The 20,165-nt window shown below is 33.4% G+C and overlaps 1 protein-coding gene and 1 long non-coding RNA gene across 3 annotated transcripts; one reads left to right on the forward strand and one right to left on the reverse strand.

Moving 5' to 3' along the window:
- The first annotated feature begins 6,728 nt into the window (after positions 1-6,728).
- Positions 6,729-9,542, forward strand: LOC139900113 (uncharacterized). The gene is made up of 4 exons (XM_071882914.1): positions 6,729-7,542; positions 7,677-8,279; positions 8,595-8,690; positions 9,334-9,542. The coding sequence occupies exons 1-4, from the start codon at positions 6,729-6,731 to the stop codon at positions 9,540-9,542; spliced, it is 1,722 nt and encodes a 573-aa protein (XP_071739015.1).
- Positions 9,543-9,721: 179 nt separating this feature from the next.
- Positions 9,722-13,057, reverse strand: LOC139896382 (uncharacterized). Of its 2 annotated transcripts, none has more exons than XR_011776221.1 (4): positions 12,892-13,057; positions 12,067-12,528; positions 11,171-11,248; positions 9,722-10,721 (listed from the first exon to the last, which is right to left on the reverse strand). It is a non-coding gene; the product is annotated as an uncharacterized lncRNA (long non-coding RNA). The 2 variants fall into 2 exon arrangements; XR_011776220.1 differs by having other exon boundaries at positions 12,067-12,561.
- Positions 13,058-20,165: the final 7,108 nt, after the last annotated feature.

Raw genomic sequence — 20,165 nt, forward strand, 5'->3', positions numbered from 1 at the left:
TAAAGTACCAACTTTAACTAGCATGTTCTCCATTATCCCTCTAGGATATTTTATTGATCTATCGGCTAGTTGTATGCTTATTCTGGTTGGTTTCAATTCTCCAAGGTCTAGTTTAGCGTATAGTGAATACGGCATTAGATTTATACTAGCACCTAAGTCTGCTAATGCTTCTATTGAAATAAGACTACCCAGAAAACATGGAATTGTGAAACTTCCTGGATCAGATAGTTTTTCTGGAATCTTATTCAACAGCACTGCTGAACAATTAGCATTCATAGTAACAGCCGAGAGTTCTTCCATTTTCTTTCTATTCGTGATTAGATCTTTCAAGAATTTAGCATATCTAGGCATTCCTGAAATCACATCAATGAAAGGAAGATTTACATTTATCTGTTTAAACATATCCAAGAATTTGGATTGCTCGGCTTCAAGTTTTTCTTTCTTCATTTTACTCGGGTAAGGAAGTGGTGGTTGGTATGGTTTAACATAAGGTTTATCCTTAACTGTGTTATCTTCATTAACCTTTTCAACTACCGGTTCTTTTTCCTTATCTTGATCAGGTTGTGGTTCTTGTGGAGTAGGAATAGTTTCATCAGAAGTTACTGGTATTTCAGGTGGTTTAAGTGTTGTACCACTTCTTGTGGTAATAGCTTTAGCTGTTTCATTCCGGGGGTTAGCATTTGTATCGCTTGGTAGACTTCCCGGTTTTCTTTCACCTATTAACCTTGCTAGGTTACTTACTTCTTGTTCCAGATTTTGAATAGAAGCTTGTTGATTTCTAAATGCTTGAGCATTTTGTTCATTTGTTTGTTTTTGAGATGTGAAAAACTGCGTTTGAGTTTCAACTAGCTTCGTCATCATATCTTCTAAATTCGGCTTTTTATCATCGGTTTGTTGTGGTGGTTTGTTTTGAAAATTCGGTCTTTGCTAATTGTAAGTATTATTGGATACTTGTTGATTGCTAGGACCTTGTTGGTTGTTGTATGGAATATTTCGGTTATAATTCTGGTTTTGATTGTAAATCGGTCTTGGCGGTTGATAATTATTCTGATAATTATTTCCAGGCCTTTGGTTTATGTATGAAATATTCTCTCTTTGTTCCATTGTTAATTCAATACTGAGACAATCTTTTGTCAAATGTGGTCCTCCACACTGCTCACAACTAATTCTTATAGCATGAATATCTTTAGTCATCTTTTCCATTCGTCTCTCGAAAGCATCTATCTTTGCGGAAATGGAATCTAAGTCATGGCTAGAATCGGCTCTAGCTGCTTTAGATGATCTAATGATATCTTTTTCTTGGTGCCACTCATGTGAGTGGGAAGCAGTATTATCAATAATTTTGTAAGCATCAGTTTCGGTTTTCTTCATAATAGAACCACCAGCTGCTATATCTATGTCTTTTCTTGTAGTGATGTCGCATCCTCGGTAGAATATTTGTACTATTTGACAGGTGTCTAAACCATGTTGCGGACATCCTCTTAATAACTTTCCATATCTTGTCCACGCCTCATATAGAGTTTCATTTGGCTTCTGTGTGAACGTAACAATTTCTGCTTGAAGTCTTACGGCTTTAGATGCAGGAAAGAATTGTTTAAGAAATTTATCAATTAAAACGTCCCATGTATCGATCGCCCCTTCAGGTAACGATTCCAACCAATCTTTGGCTTCTCCCTTTAAAGTACAGGGAAATAACATGAGATATATCTGTTCATCCTCCACTTCTCGTATTTTAAATAGTGTGCAGATCCTATTAAAGGTACGTAGATGTTCATTTGGATCTTCCTTCGGCGCACCACTAAATTGGCATTGATTAGTCACCATGTATAGAATTTGTCCTTTGATTTCATAATCTGGCGCATTAATGTCTGGATGAGTAATTGCGTGACCTTGGCCAGTGCGTTTAGCTCTCATTCGGTCTTCCATACTTAAAGGTTCCAGATTCTCCATAATTGAATTTGTTGAATCGGTATCAATAGATGATTCTGATTTAATAGTTCGTTCCTCAACAATCTCTGTTTGAATGATTGGTGGTTCCGGAGGAAAGTTTAATGGTTCAGGATCTACGAACCGTTCCTGAATATTCTCTGGATTCTCAATTGTGAGGTTGGGTTCAAAAAATGGATTATCGGAAATTTGAACTGAAGTACTTGGTCGACTAGATGACGATTCTAAAGAAAAATCAACGGCGGTTATATTTGTTAAACGATGTCTTGATCGAGTTACAGGTGGTGAACGTACAAAAGGTGATGAACGTCTTGCTCGGTGCATTCACTGAATATCCTATTAGTTTTTAAAAGGAAAGAAAAATTATAATAAGTTATCCAATCAATAGACTTTTCTGATTTTGCCCACGTTTCGAATAGCCAAAAGATGCAGCAGAGGGGCAGGATTCGTTTGGTCTCAATATAATTGAGGACTGTTTGGCTCCAATAACCCGGTCCACGTACAAATCCAACTATTACTACGAACCAGAAAATTTTGATGTCTATCAATTTAACCACTTAAAATAAATTTTCGTAATTTTGAGAAATTTAGATAAGAAGTAGAAAAAAAATCTATGTCCTAAAACTAGAATAGCGAGAAATAAGAGAGAAAAAGAGTTCGTCGAAAAAGGTCGAAAAAGAAAAAAAATGGTTGAAAAAAATAAAAGGTGACGGAAAAATAAAAGAAACTTATAAAAACTTAAAAATACTTTACTAACCTAACCTTATTACTACAACTAACTTAAAATTATAATCGCAAATTGAAATTACTAATTGGAATGATAATTGATACATAGTAAAAGGTGTCTAAAAATATTAAAGCTTACAGGAAAAACTAAATCCCAAATGGAAATAATTTAAAAAGAAACTAAAACTTAAAAAGGCGTCGCAAAATTCTAAAGCACCTAAATCTTAGTCTAAAGAAAAAGCACTTAAGGAATTCTATGGCAAAGCCTAAAAATCTAGGAGTAAAAATTACTATAGCAAAAACTAAGATTAAAATTAAATATGAGCTAAAAAATACAAATATTACGCTACAACGATTAAAAAGGTACAAAATATAAAAATATACAAAAAGTTGTAAAAAGTACAATTTTTATAAAAATATTATTTTTATATTATTTATTTAATAAAAAACTACAAATTTTATAATTTAATAAAACTAATTTAACTAAATATAACAAATTAAATAAAAAGTAAAATTAAAACTAAAACTAATAATAATAATAATAATAATTAGGTTAAATAATAATTATAAATAATAATATCCCGTAATTAATGCTCGATTAGGGCTTCCTGTGCGCGTGTCAGAGTATCTCCGCGAGTTGCGGTGATTAATGAGGAAAACCCCGCGAGTCGCGGGGTTCAGAAATTCTGTTGACAGCTTTCAGATTTTTACGCGTTTTTCTTTATTTATTTATTTTTTATTTTCTGTTTTATATTTAAAAGATAAATATATATATAATTAAAATAAAACTTAATTTTAAAAACTAAAAATAAACTTAAAATACTTTATAATTTTGTAAAAATAAAAGAAAAACTTAAAAATATATTTAAAATACTTTTTTTTTCGGTTTTAAAAGATTTTTTAATTTTTTATATCTTTTTAATTTTTTTTAAAACAAAAATATAAATTTTACAAAAACAAATTATAATTTAAAATTTAAAAATATGGCGTTTCGCTTCGGCGTTTCCCCGGCAGCGGCGCCAAAAATACTTGATGTTATGCGAGGTGTATATAAAATAGTTATTAAATTTTAGCAGAAAATACTATTAAATACGATACAATTTTACACAAGATATTTATTTATTTATAGAATGGATATACTTAAACCTTGCTACAACACTTATAGGCAATGTACCTAATCGTACAGTAGTGTAGTTTTTAGTAAGTCCGGTTCGTTCCACAGGGAAATCTTTAAACAAAGCTCAACGCTATATTAGTTTACTTTTATAAAAATACAAATATATATATAAGTAATATTATTATTATAAAGGGGGGTTTTTACCGTTTAATGACCGGTTTGTCGATTTTAAAACTTTAGTCGCAGTTAAAACCTAATGTAAAATATAAAATAAATACAAGACTTAAATTAAAGCGTAAAGTAAATAACGATAATGAAATTGCGAATAATAAAAATGCGATAAAATAAAATTGCGATAATTAAAAAGTACGATAATTAAAAGTGCGATAAAATAACAATAAATAAAAGTGCGATAATTAGAAGTGCAATTAAATATAAAATAAAGGAAATTAAATATGAAATAAAAGAATTATGCTTATTTAAACTTCCGTAATCATGATGTTTGACGTGTTGATTTTAGTTTTATGCCCATGGGTTAATTGTCTTTTGTCCTGGATTATTCAATATGTCCGTCTGGTTTTTGTCCATAACAGTCCATCAGTCATAAATATAAATTGCAAGTGTCCTTGTCAAATTATTATTATACCCGAAGTTAAATATTCCAACTAATTGGGGATTCGAATTGTAACAAGGTTTTAATACTTTGTTTAATGAATACACCAGGTTATCGACTGCGTGTAAACCAAGGTTTTACCACTTTGTTAACAATTACACCAATTACCCTTGAATGTAATTTCACCCCTGTTTTAATTATTCTAGTGGCTATTAATCCATTCCCGTGTCCGGTTAAATGAACGATTATTCGTACATATAAATACCCCGCCCATCGTGTCCGATCGAGTGTATATGGTAATTTATAGGGACGCCCAATTGTAAATCTTTATATTAACATTAACAAACTTTCATTTAGTTAAACAAATATAAAGCCCATTAATAGCCCATAGTCTAATTTCCACAAGTGTCGTTCTTTTATCCAAACCCCAATTATGGTACAAAGCCCAATTACCCAATTTTAGTAATTAGCCCAACATCATGATTACTTCGTTTTAAATAAGCATAATAATAACTTAGCTACGAGACATTAATATAAAAAGGTTGAACATAACTTACAATGAAAAAATAGCGTAGCGTTACACGGACAGAATTTCGACTTACACCCTTACAACAATCGCTAACATACCCTTATTATTAGAATTATAATTAAAATTAAAATATAAATTATAAATATAAATATAAATTTTACGTATGAAGAGGAAGAAAAAGATGATGATATTTTGATCAGAATTCGGTTGGCTTTATAGCCAGAGTTGATTTTTGGGGCTCCGCGACTCGCGGCAAAATGCCCTTAAAACTCCGCGAGTCGCGGAGGATGTATTTACAGCTCACACCCTTGGAGTTTCTCTGCCGACGGTTTTATATATATAAATATAATATATATATAATTAATATAATTAATTATATATTATATTATATTTATATACATAGTTAACTTGTAATTTTTAGTCCGTTGCGTCGAGCGTTAAGAGTTGACTCTAGTCCCGGTTCCGGATTTTCGAACGTCCTTGCGTACAATTTTATATTTTGTACTTTGCGTTTTGAATCTTGTACTCTTGTGATTTCGAGACGTTTCTTATCAATAATTGGAACCTTTTCGATTGTCTTTTGTACTTTTGAGCTTTTTGGTCGTTTGCGTCTTCAATTCGACGAATCTGTCTTTTGTCTTCACCTTTTATTATTTAAACGAATATCACTTGTAAATAGAACAATTGCAACTAAAAGCTTGTCTTTCTTGAGGAATAATGCTATGAAATATATGTTCGTTTTTAGCATTATCACTACACTTACACCGACCTTACACTGTCGACCGACAGTGTCTTCAGTCGGTCGACTGACTGTGCCAGTCGATTGACTGTCTGGTCAATTTAACTGTTGATTAATCATTCACGCACAATGTCAAACATTGATTAGTCACAATACAAAGTTCAACATTACATAATTGAGATACAAGATATCTATCGTAGAACTAGGAATTACAAATATGCACTAACAAGTTTCTTTAAAATTATTAGCCTTTGTTCACATTTACCCATTTGTGCTTATATATTGTTTATAAATATGTTTAGGTGTTCAAATAAGTTGCTTTTTTTTCCGTCCCGTTGGCTTCAATTACATGGAATTTATTCTTTTGTTGTAGGTTTGTCTTTGTAGAACTTTTGAGTGTTGATGCTTAAGTAATTGTTATTGAACTATAGCTAATATAATTAGTTGTTATTAGTAGCTTTTATGTTGTAGTAATGTATGTATATATTTGTGGTCTGATCAAACTATCTGCTGTTGAATAGTTTGACCCAAACAACTAATATTTGACAGTAAAAGCCATGGGAGCGTATCAACATAGATGGTCAACCCCATAGTCATGCTTAGACATCACCATGCTTTACTTATTTAAGTTAATTATACACTTCAACAAATACCCCATAGTCCCTTGTAAATTATTTCTACTTGTACTCTATTAATTTCCACTAATCAAATTTTATTATTATTTAATTTGGTTTAATACATTTACACTCAACGTTAAAAGCAAAATCAATAAAAAAAAAAAAAAAATTAAGCATCACTTGTAATGTGCTTCATTCTTTTCTTTTAAAAAGATGAAAATTTAATATACAAAAATCAAGATACAAAGCTTTGCATAATAGAAACATGATATACTTACTCAACCTCGAGGTTTTGTGTTGTGGAGATATCACTTGCTTATAAGTAACATTATTAGTGTTACTATCCCCTAAAACCAATCCAACATATCCAATCCAAAAAAAAAAAAAAAAAAAATTTAAAAAAAAAATCCAAATTATCAAATCTCAAAAATACAATCATAATGGAGGTGGTTGAACATGAACATCCACTTTGTCTCATAGATATGCAACCAGATTATCCACAATATGAAGAAGAATATGATGATGAAACTGATGATTTAATCAGAAAACAAGTCTTCCAACATAAATGTGATCGGTGCAACAAAGAAATCAATTGGTTTCACAGATATTACTATAAATGTGCTAATTCGTGTGACTACTTGATTCACAATTCTTGTGCAGAACTTCCCCTAACGTTAACGCACACATCGCATTCTGAGCATAATCTTATTCTTTTCCAACTGAATTATAATTTTTTTTATTGGTCTTGTGGTATATGTGAAGGAGGCACTCATGAAGGTGATACGGTGTGTTATCAGTGTCATGAATGTGAACTTAGAGTTGGTGTACATTGTGCTATGTCATGGGTGAAAGACAGAACCATATATCACCCTAGCCACCAACACCTTTTAGTAGCTACCCTTGATGAACATGAGTGCAAGTGTGATGCTTGTGGTGAAGAACATAGTGGGATCTTCTATATGTGTACCACTTGTGTCAATTATTTCATTCATACTGAATGTGCACTCATGCCTGAATTGTTGTCAATTCAACAAGCTACCAAAAATAATTACTCTCATTATCACTTACTGACTCTTTCTTATTCATTTCCAAGAGAATATCAGGAGGCTGAATTTGATCCCCCTTGCAGAGTATGCGATAGACGCTTTCGTGATGTGAAACTCTGGATTTATAAATGTGAGAAATGCAGATACTATGCTCATCTCGCTTGTACAAGACCAGGACCAAAGTTCACTTCCTACTTCTCTTATTACGGTAAATTAATCTATGCATTTTTTATTATACTGTTATTTGAGGTACATTATTAGTTTTTATTAGTAATTGCATCATTACGTGTAGCTTCACTGAATTTTGACAACCTTGTAATGAATATGTTTCAATTTTAACAGACACTTCGCGTAAGAAGCAAAAAAAGATCAATAACTTTAATCATACTGGCCTCCTTCGCCTCCCTTTCCCTGATGAAACTTGCAACTTATTAAAACACTATTTTTCCAAAGAATCCGGAAATGAAAGCCGTGAAACGACCGAGGCGGCCTTACAATACAGTGTTCACCAACACCCTTTGATTCTAGTTACAACCTCCTCAACGTCAAATTTGATATTATGTCATAACCCAATGAAGAAACTTCAGCTATTATGCAATGGATGTTTGAGACCAATCACTAGTATGCCATTTTACAAGTGTGCTAATTATGAAGATCAAAACTGTACCTTTGTTCTTCATGAGTGGTGCACTCAGTTGCCCGATAAACTACAAGAGTACCCAGGTCACCCAGAACATACACTCACTCTCTACTCAAACGCCCCTTCTAAGTTTTTGTCTGTGTTCATTTGTGGTGTTTGCAACTTACCATGTAATGGATTTGTCTATAGTTGTGTCCAATGTGATTACCACATTGATGTTAATTGTGGGTTCATACCTGAACAAGTTGAACACGAAGCTCATCCAAATCATATCTTAGTTAGGGGTATGGCACATCCTCTAGAATGTATTCTATGTTTGAATATAGTTTCGAGAAACGAAATGACGTTCCAATGTATGGAGTGTATAGTTTGTCTACATACCAAATGTGCTTTGTTGTTGCCTAGTAAGATTCAGCACAAGTACGACAAACATATCATGAGTCTGAGTTACTTACCTATTGAAGACCATAAAAGTTGATACTTCTGCGAAATTTGCGAGAAAGAGTTCAATCCACAACGTTGTTTCTATCATTGCAAGGAGTGCGAACAATCTATCCATTCTTGTTGTGCACCGTTTATACTCGAGTCTGAAACGGCTACATCTATTAAAAATGTTGTAGGCGTATATGAGTATGTGAATATAAAGTTTGGGACTATTCACAAGATTCAGGACCACCCACATGATCTCTCTTTAGTTCAAGGGATTGACAGCGATGGTAACTGCAGTGTGTGTTATCACACATTGCGTAATCAATTGATCTTGAAGTGCCTGCAGTGCAAGTTCGCGGTTGATTTGAAATGTTACGAACGATTGAGTAGTTGATCAAGTTGATTTGCTTCTATACATTGTATAAACCTTATTATAGCAACTGTTGTAACTACCACTTTCGTGTTCTTAATAAACATTTTTATCTGCAAAAATCTAATGCTTGTCTTTTTGCTTTATATACGGAAGAATCTCATTCAATAACATTATGAGTTTACAGTATAGATCACCAACTTACTTTTTTCTCCTGAAATTCAATGATAATTGGTCACTGGTAAAAATGTAATTTCCAACGGAATCTGAAATCTAAAATCTAAAATCAAATTCAAATTAAATTATTATTACATGGTCTGGAAATTGGTACTTATTATTTGTTAGCTTCATTCCAGTTAAGAATACCCTTCTCAGCTTCAGTAAGTTATTCAAATGCAGAATAGTCTTTGCAGTTGCGCTTGTAATAGCTGTCTAGTCTCTGAAATAGAAGCATAAAAAAACTCTGTGTTTAGAAAAGTCTCTTTAAATGTCCCAAAACTGTAATGAAAGATTGAAATTCAACACTATTACTTGATCTTGTTGTCCTCTGATTTCTTCAGGTACTCTGAGTAGAACTAATCACATAAATCATCTTAAGTTTATCTTAAACAACAGCATATTCTTTCGCACACTTTTGCATCAAGCATTTGAGCAACATTATGTTTTAGAGGTGGTAATTTTGACCCATTTACTTGGGTTGTGTTTTATCTCCAAAGGTGAGGGAGGAAATATGCTAAAAGAAGAACAATTCAAAGGGTTGAAGTGTTGAACGTCACTAAAGTCTATCTATATCTAGTCCATACAACCTCTAATTCATTAATTAAAACGTTTAATATTATCTTGTAACCAATATCTAAATCTAAAAGCTCAAAGGTAAAGTGGTTCTTTTTTTTATGGCAAAGATAGAAGATAGATTTCGATTGCATGCTTTTGCTATTTCCCCTTGTTTACATTTAGAACCCTAATTTTCACGAATAGCGACTAATAGAGCTGATAGAGCTGATGGCGGCCAAATATGAAATTTATGGATTCAATATCGAACAGCAACATGAAAAACATCTTGTTAGAGTTGGCAGAGTATGGCGATCCAATAATGATTGCTGGTCACTATTTCATTGAATGGATCGTCAGCATCAGTCTTCTTTCTGATTGTATCAACGATAATCCCAATATTATCACTACTGATACCATGAAAAACACTGTACGTCATCTATTCTTCTTTTGTTTGATCAACAAGCAGTTGGCCCGCCACGTGTTGCTGCGGTGGGCGTAGAATAATTTTATAACATAAGCTTACATAAGTTTACGTAGGTTTAGATATAGGAATACATAATAGCTTACATAAAAGTTTACATTATGAGTACATAGCAAAAGGTGATTCAAAACGTGGTAAAGAAGGTGCAAAAGTTGAGAAGATGGGTGATTCAAAACATGGTGCGAAAGGTGCTAAATCTGAGATTGTGGCTTGCTAAGTTATTCCTTCTTTTTCTTCTGTTCTTTTATGGGCGTATCTGTAATCACAGTAGGTATGATTTTGTCAGTCACAAATAAACATAACTACATAAGGGAGACATAGAAACTAATCTCATTGCTAACTAAAAGAGTAAAAGTTGCATAAAAACCAAAATGTAAACTCTAGTCATTGACATCTTAGTATGCAGTAGTAACCAATTCCTTTCCTGCGGTCCGTCTCTCAGTCTGTCCTTGTAACTTCACATCTTATTCTTCAAAAATGTGATACATACCAAAATAAGTATGTCATCATTAAGAAAATTTACATAAATAAAAAAAATTCAGTAATCAACACATAACTTAATGAGTTGTCAAACCAGATACATACCAAATAACCTAATTAATGAAATACAACAACAAATAACTTATTTTGCGAAAATTAAAGTTTGAGAGTGTATTATACCTTTGATCAATTGCAGATCGAACTCCACCTTGCCTGATAGCATGGAATTACTCATTAATATATTAGACGTAAATAAATATCTAGTTAAAAAAATCATATCTTGAAGCAGACATGGTTAAATAAAAAATTGAAGGATGCATAAAATTAAATCGAGTAGCAACCAAAGTATATCACACATATTAACATATTAATTCAGAAGGACCCGAGTGAATCTGAAAAGGTAAAGATTATCCTTTTCGACATATAATTTAATTGAAGGTGCTAAGAATTCATGAACAGCATGTAAACAAAATTTACAATAAAGATTACAACTTTATCAGATGTAGGATAAAACTGAGCCTATTTGACATCCGAAAACAATATACAGACAGACTTAAGAAATTGAGCAAATAGCAGGAGTCAAAACATATATATACATCGCCAAAACAAAAATAAAAAAATCAAATAAAAAATAAAATAATAAAGAAAAAATAAAATCATACCTCTAAGAATTGTGAATGCAATATTCGAAGAAGGAAACCCACAAAATACTGTATCATAAGCCTCTTGAGCATTGTTTTCTGGTAACACATGATATTACATACACAAACATAAAGAAAAAAAAGGCAGTACATGCAATTATGTTTCCATTAGTTTTATTATGTAATAGTGATCATGATTATGATAATAGCGCTCGCGGGCAGGATCAATGGGGAAGTAATCAATCGGGGGGAAGCGGGGGAAGCAAATTTTTTTTTTTTTTCATTTTTTTTCCCGGCATCAAGATCACACGAAAATATGAACATTTAGAAAAGACACTTCGTGATGAATGTTATTATTTAGGCGGGAAAACGATCGACAAAAATAACATTCAAGATAATATTGTTCGTTAAGAATGTGAACGTTTTTTTTTTCTTCAGGTTTTGTGAAGTAAAATTTAGCCCGATTTAGAGTTTAGGGTTTAGGGTTTAGGGTTTGGTGTTTTGGGTTTATGGAATAAACCCAAAACACCAAACCCTAAACCGTTCGTGTTAAAAACTCAATCTAAATCCTAAATCTAAACCCTAAACCCTAAATTTCTAAACCCTAATATCTAAACCCTATAAACCCTAATATCTAAACCCTAATACCTAAACCCTAATATCTAAAACCTCAACATACGCTCGAAAAACACGATAATTGTTATATATTACTTCTTCGAGCGTTTTCCCGCCAAAATAAAAATATTTATCACAAAGTGTCTTTATTAAATGTTCATATTTTCATCCAATCTATAATGTTCGTGAACAAAGATTTTTCAAGAAAAGAAAAAAAAAAAAATTTGCTTCCCCCCGCTTCCCCCGATTGCCCCGATTGGTTACTTCCCCCTTGATCCTACCACATGGCGCTCGAATATTACCTGGAATCGGGTAGATGTCGGTAGCTCAGGTCTCAATTAGAAGCCCGTTTTGCGTATCTATGATAGCTTTGGGAAGTTTAGATAAAGTCAGCAAATTTGTGAGACATAAGACATAGGCTCAAATAAGTGGGTAATATCAAGAGAGAATAGGAATCGCCATGGCTGCAAACTCTAAGTTGCCCCGCCAAGATACAAAACCATTTTCCCAAATTCCTCGACCCAATACATAAGAATTCGTCATCATAGCCTTTTTTATTAACCTTCTTTCTATATACATGATTCATTTTCATTCGGAACTGTCAGCATGATGAAACACAACCGTTAATACAAATGTGTATCGTTACTAAAGAAGACCACTCAAAAACAACGTTGGTAATCATTGTGGGGCTCTTTGAGGCTCAGAAATATGCGTAAACCAAGCGGCAGAGAATGAATCGCCGCGGCTGCAATCCAAAGATTGCCCTGCCAGTGAACGAAAACATTTATTCAAGTCGCCTACCATAGAAAACAGAAGAAGACAATAATTGTAATGACAAAAATACTCTCTAGCAATAAAATAATGGCGTAAATAGTAATCACCTGGGTTTAAATGATATATTTATATTTATATAATATATAATATATAATATAATAATTAATATTATGACAGATATGATAAGACAGACCACTATCGCTGCAACTCAAATGGTGCCATGCTAGCATATGTCCGGTTTTCGCCAATTTGAGAAAATATGATAAGACAGACCACTATAGCTGCAACTCAAATGGTACCATGCCAACATATGTCAAGTTTTCCCCAACATGAGAAAATATGATAAGACATACCACTATTGCGGCAACTCAAATGGTGACATGCCAAGATATGTCCGGTTTTCCCCAACATCAGGCTCACGTTATAAGACTTTGTTATTAGTTATTACAGCCTCGCATATTGTCCTGCAAACAGAATTAATACAATATACCTAATTATTATACACTAAAAGCACCATGTTAGACAGAGATAAGGTGTAAAAAAAATTTGTTTATATAGTCTATTCTGGAAGCAGACAAATACAAAAGAACCCCCATCCTATTTCATTTTCAACAAATTCAATGAAGAACATTATGCCGCTTAAGCCATTAGAAGGCTACCGTTTGTTTTCAGGTTACAAAAAAAAATCATCAATCAACGTCAGTTATAATACGAAGCATCAAAACGCTCAAGATGTACATACAATGGCAATATAATTTTCAGTTAAGCAAATAATAAAAAGCCAGAAGAGAAACATACCAAACTATTTCAACCATTAACCCTCTTCAATCAGTGTACAGAACAAATAATAATCATAGCTTTTATTTTTTATTTTTTCAGCCATTAACCCTTTTCAATCAGTGTACAGAACAAATAATCAACATTGGCTCGGTACATCACCTGAACACGAAGAAACAACAACAAAAATTCGAACCATAAAGCTGTTGGAACCACGGGTCTTAATAACTCAAAAATATCAAATGAATCATAAGGAACATGAGCATAAATTACTTACACGAATGACCAGAAGGAAAAAAAAGAACTTTTTAGCACTTTATTCATAATACACTTGTAAAATATATAGGCAAATAGGGAACAAAATGAATACAAAAACTACCCTTACACACACGTAGAACCATTTACACCCCATACATCCACATTCTCAGTCAACCCAAATCCTTCTTCAATCTACACATGTACACCACTTCACTAACTAATCCACCTAACTATTAATTAAATAAATAAACCTAAGACATCAAAACTAATTTTACCAAATTAATTAAACTCAAACTTTATAATATAAACCAATTAACCCAAAGCTACCACAACCAAGAACAATGGAGCCAGGCCTGAGAAAAAAGAAACTAAAAAAAATTCAGGCGAACAAAACCCATGAAAACAACCTACGGCGCAAATAGAACAAAAAATTAAAAAACTAATTGGTGATGGAAAAGGAAGGAACAAATCGAACCTTAACAAAGTATAGACAAACAATTCAGAGGAATGGAACGGTAAATCGCCTTTTCAACCTCTTTGTCGGTATCACCGCCAACAGAAACAGGAAACCCTAACGTAAATCTGTCTAACAAAACAGATTGCCACAACCATTGGTGTAACAAATTAAGGATACCCTGTTTAGGGCTGAAGAAGGAACCAATAAACCATCTACAAACAATCTGCAAGATGATAGGTGAAGAGGAGGGACGTGTCCCTTAAGGAGGAAAAATGGCCAGAAGCATATGGAGTGTCGATGCTTCTAGGGGTTATACGGAGTAAATATCTAGGGGTTAAAAAGAAGAAAATACCCTTTAATAGTTATTAAATAATAATAATAGCGTAAACAGTAAACTTTTTTTTTTTCTTCCCGAAACGCAATAGTAGTAATTATATTAATAAAAAACTAGCAAGATGCTAGGAGATAGAAAGGTGGGTTACATATCACACGACTGCCGTACCTTCTACAATACAACGACTTCAAACTCGAATCCACAAACATGAATCTAAACACGAGTAGAACATATAAAACTTAACACGAGTAGGTTAACTGAAACCTACAATAACAACGAATATAAATTCTCACATTCGAACACAAATCTCGGAGAAACATACAGCGATCCAACCATCAAAGGAAACCAGCTTGATAACCAAAACACATCACATGACCACTTCATGGCAAACACCGGACTGAAAGCATGAAAACGGACACGACCCGAAAAACACAAATGGAACCCACGAGAATCTAAACCAACAATCCAATTACGCAATCAAATCGAGTGGTGGAAATGTAATATGTCAAGATGATTAACAAAGAACTAACCCATGATTATATGGATCGCCACATGCTGAAGTAGATACACACGACTTGAACCAAACAACACACCATGATTACAGAGCCCATGGCTTGAACCAACACACACGACTTGAACCAAACCACCGCCGCAAGACCTCCATCGTCTGCACCCACTTTTAAACCACGAGAGCTTGACCCACTCGAAACCACGAAAACTTCACCACGATTACGCACACAACCACCGCGAATAGGAAACCACAACCCGAAATCACGAACCTGCAAACACGAAACCCAACACCACGAACCAAACCTCGAAAATACCTGAAGTCAAAGGGAGAAAGACGATGGAAGATGAAAACTCGAATAGCCGGCGGCCAGAGAAAGGAATCGGCGCCTGAAAAAATGTGAGGAAAGCAACAGCCGGCCGAACCCACCACACGATACACTCAAATTGAGTAACGCACCACACGATACACACTATAACCAGACACCAAACACGATTGTTACAAGAGAAAAACAAAAGAAAAAGGTAACAGAGGAGGGAAAACAAGGAAAAGGAGTGAAGGATATAGGTCCTCCGGACCGCCGGAGTTAAACCGACGACCGGAGGAGAGAAAATAGAGATGGCGGCTACAAGTTTAAGCTAGGGTTTTACTGTAGAGAGGGAGAGAAAAGGAGAGCTTGCTTGTATGATAATTTACTTATTTGGATACTGTAATGTAAACAGTAAACTTCAAGCTTCTAAGACAAAATCTAACGCGGCGTCAGATCTATACGCGTCACGATCTGGCATAATTTGACGCCCCTGACGCCTCTAACGCGGCGTCAGAATCTGACACGTGGAGGTGTCAGTTGGCTATTTGACGTGTGAGAAGATTCTCATCAGGGATGCGTGTCACGAGCTGGGTGGATGGAGAATTCAACGGATATATATCCGTTTGAATTTCTTTTTATTTTATTTTTATTCCGAAAATTATTTTATTTAAAACCTATTTATTTCTTCCATCTTCATCATATATCTTCCATCTTCATCATTCTTCTATATTCATCTCCTTCCTTTATTCAATCTTCATCCTTTTTCAACTTTTTCTCCAAAAAAAAAAAAAATGTCACACCCAAATCAAAGACCAAATACTCCACCCGATTGGTACGTTAGTTATACGGAAGGTGGTTCATCAAACCCGAACAACTATCAACAAGTTCCATTGATTGCGCCTCAATTCTGAATCTTGATGTCATGACCCGGAAAATTTCGACTAATTTTGAACCAAACTCACAATACGATTTCATAATTCTGACATGATAAGCAAAGTCCGTTATGTTGCGTCTTAAAATTTTTGAACTGTTTCATATATTCAATTGACCTTCAACCATTCCCGAAGATTCACGAACGTTTATTTGTAAATAGAAATGTATATATTTAAATTTAAATATATATTATATATATAATGGTAATTTGTAGTATTACAAAATTTAGTTATTTGAATTAATAAAGTAATATACGATATTATAACTTAAATGTATATATATATATATATATATATATATATATATATATATATATATATATATAAAGCATATTGAATATGTATATATATATCTGATTTCGAAAACGACAGTAACACTCAATTGTCATTCGATCAAAATTAAGCAAGTTAAATTCGAACTTATGTGATCTTAAAATAAACGGTGATCCGAAAATGAGTTATATAAATTGTAGGCTTATTCAAAATATATTTAGAAGCTATTTAAAAAATTTCAACACTTTTTATATTTTACCCAGGATCGGGCGTAAACAGTGAGTTAATTTTTGTTTAATAATTTATGATAGAATTTTATACCATAATGACTAAAATAAATAAATATAGTCAATTTAAAAATATGAGATTTTTCTGAACACTTTTATTCGTCACTGATTATCAACGAAGCACGAATTTCAGTCCGTGAATGAAATAGTAAACGACGGCTAACATTATCACACGTTTTAAGTTTTAAATTATATTATAATTAATATTATAATTAATATTATATTCATATTATGACTTTATAGACAATATATGCCAAAGAAGAATCAATTTATTGATCCGTGATTTGAGATAATAATATGATGGTTAGTGTTGTTTTACTCACAAACAAAGACATCCACTTGACTCCTATTTCTTCTCTTTCTGTTTCAAGTCACCATCTATCTCATTCTATCATATATATATTAGTACATACTAATATACTTATATATATATATGCACGACAAACACCAACCCAACACTATTATTCAAGAACACCACCTACTGTTTGCTTTTTGTGTTTTCATTTCATCTGCATTTTGTAACAACCCAACCCGTTATCCAACCTTAAACGCAAAATATATATATATATATTTTTTTACAGATAAGGTGCGCGGCGCGCACCACCCTTTATGCGCGACGCGCACAAGGCCTGATCAGTTCTGTCCGGTTTTGTCATTTTTCGATTAAAGATCTCCCACTTCCCGACACTTTTAGACAAAATGCTTTTCACAACATTTTATAATATGTAAAACTAACACGTTTCAATAATAAAATAAAATTTACGACACCGGGCCCACACCAGCCGTTTTACGACTTTCATACAAAATACAAGTTTTCGACTACATGAGTTTAAGTTCCAAACACAACAACGAGCATGATGTTTGGGGATAAACTACCCAATCCTAAGTCGAAACCAAAAGTAATCCAAGCAAGCATCAAAAGGGGAAAATCATCTAATCCCGAGCATACCCTTGCCACGTCCGCCTCCGAACCTAAAAATGTAAACAACGAGAGGGTAAGCTAATGCTTAGTGAATGCAATACTTATACGCATACATACATAATTCAATTACTTGCATTCACCTACACAAAATAACACACGTCATTAGCAAAACATAAAAATCACGTATCCAAAATGTATAACAAGCCAACAATGATAACATATGGGCCACACCCATAATACAATGTTAAATATGAATACGTACAAACCACCGGTTAAGACAAGATCACGAGGGAATAATCTCCCTTAGAAAGCCACGGATGTTCATAACATCAAATAGTACCAAATTCCTATTCCACACATATGAGGTATCGACACTAGCGAACTTAAACCCTCATCGAACGACGAAAATGGTGGTATGGCGTCGACACTAGCGAACTTGAAATCCATACATATGAGGTATCGACACTAGCGAACTTAAACCCTCATCAAACAACGAAATAGTGGTATGGCGTCGACACTAGCGAACTTGAAATCCATACATATGAGGTATCGACACTAGCGAACTTAAACCCTCATCGAACAACGAAATAGTGGTATGGCGTCGACACTAGCGAACTTGAAATCCATACATATGAGGTATCGACACTAGCGAACTTAAACCCTCATCGAACAACGAAATAGTGGTATGGCGTCGACACTAGCGAACTTGAAATCCATACATATGAGGTATCGACACTAGTGAACTTAAACCCTCATCGAACAACCAAATAGTGGTATGGCGTCGACACTAGCGAACTTGCAATCCATACATATGAGGTATCAACACTAGCGAACTTTAACCCTCGTCCCGCACCCCGGTCCCATTGTGGCCCAAAAGAAGTGTATTCTACCGAATAATGAAATGTCCCGTTCTTATTGATTAAAAACGTTACATATTAATTGATTTCGTTGCGAGGTTTTGACCTCTATATGAGACGTTTTTCAAAGACTGCATTCATTTTTAAAACAAACCATAACCTTTATTTCATAAATAAAGGTTTAAAAAGCTTTACGTAGATTATCAAATAATGATAATCTAAAATATCCTGTTTACACACGACCATTACATAATGGTTTACAATACAAATATGTTACATCGAAATCAGTTTCTGGAATGCAGTTTTTACACAATATCATACAAACATGGACTCCAAATCTTGTCCTTATTTTAGTATGCAACAGCGGAAGCTCTTAGTATTCACCTGAGAATAAACATGCTTTAAACGTCAACTAAAATGTTGGTGAGTTATAGGTTTAACCTATATATATCAAATCGTAACAATAGACCACAAGATTTCATATTTCAATACACATCCCATACATAGAGATAAAAATCATTCATATGGTGAACACCTGGTAACCGACATTAACAAGATGCATATATAAGAATATCCCCATCATTCCGGGACACCCTTCGGATATGATATAAATTTCGAAGTACTAAAGCATCCGGTACTTTGGATGGGGCTTGTTGGGCCCGATAGATCTATCTTTAGGATTCGCGTCAATTAGGGTGTCTGTTCCCTAATTCTTAGATTACCAGACTTAATAAAAAGGGTCATATTCGATTTCGATAATTCAACCATAGAATGTAGTTTCACGTACTTGTGTCTATTTTGTAAATCATTTATAAAACTTGCATGTATTCTCATCCCAAAAATATTAGATTTTAAAAGTGGGACTATAACTCACTTTCACAGATTTTTTTACTTCGTCGGGAAGTAAGACTTGGCCACTGGTTGATTCACGAACCTATAACAATATATACATATATATCAAAGTATGTTCAAAATATATTTACAACACTTTTAATATATTTTGATGTTTTAAGTTTATTAAGTCAGCTGTCCTCGTTAGTAACCTACAACTAGTTGTCCACAGTTAGATGTACAGAAATAAATCGATAAATATTATCTTGAATCAATCCACGACCCAGTGTATACGTATCTCAGTATTGATCACAACTCAAACTATATATATTTTGGAACCAACCTCAACCCTGTATAGCTAACTCCAACATTCACATATAGAGTGTCTATGGTTGTTCCGAAATATATATAGATGTGTCGACATGATAGGTCGAAACATTGTATACGTGTCTATGGTATCTCAAGATTACATAATATACAATACAAGTTGATTAAGTTATGGTTGGAATAGATTTGTTACCAATTTTCACGTAGTTAAAATGAGAAAAATTATCCAATCTTGTTTTACCCATAACTTCTTCATTTTAAATCCGTTTTGAGTGAATCAAATTGCTATGGTTTCATATTGAACTCTATTTTATGAATCTAAACAGAAAAATTATAGGTTTATAGTCGGAAAAATAAGTTACAAGTCGTTTTTGTAAAGGTAGTCATTTCAGTCGAAAGAACGACGTCTAGATGACCATTTTAGAAAACATACTTCCACTTTGAGTTTAACCATAATTTTTGGATATAGTTTCATGTTCATAATAAAAATCATCTTCTCAGAATAACAACTTTTAAATCAAAGTTTATCATAGTTTTTAATTAACTAACCCAAA

This window comes from Rutidosis leptorrhynchoides, chromosome 3 (genome assembly GCF_046630445.1).
Source record: "Rutidosis leptorrhynchoides isolate AG116_Rl617_1_P2 chromosome 3, CSIRO_AGI_Rlap_v1, whole genome shotgun sequence".
NCBI lineage: Eukaryota > Viridiplantae > Streptophyta > Magnoliopsida > Asterales > Asteraceae > Rutidosis > Rutidosis leptorrhynchoides.

What these genes read in the sequence shown, in the direction of transcription:
- LOC139900113 (XM_071882914.1), top strand. Translation starts at nt 6,729, where the DNA reads ATGGAGGTGGTTGAACATGAACATCCACTTTGTCTCATAGATATGCAA. An exon ending in TTCCTACTTCTCTTATTACG is followed by an intron (nt 7,543 to 7,676) that starts GTAAATTAATCT and finishes CAATTTTAACAG; the next exon opens with ACACTTCGCGTAAGAAGCAA. An exon ending in TATGGCACATCCTCTAGAAT is followed by an intron (nt 8,280 to 8,594) that starts GTATTCTATGTT and finishes AAAATGTTGTAG; the next exon opens with GCGTATATGAGTATGTGAAT.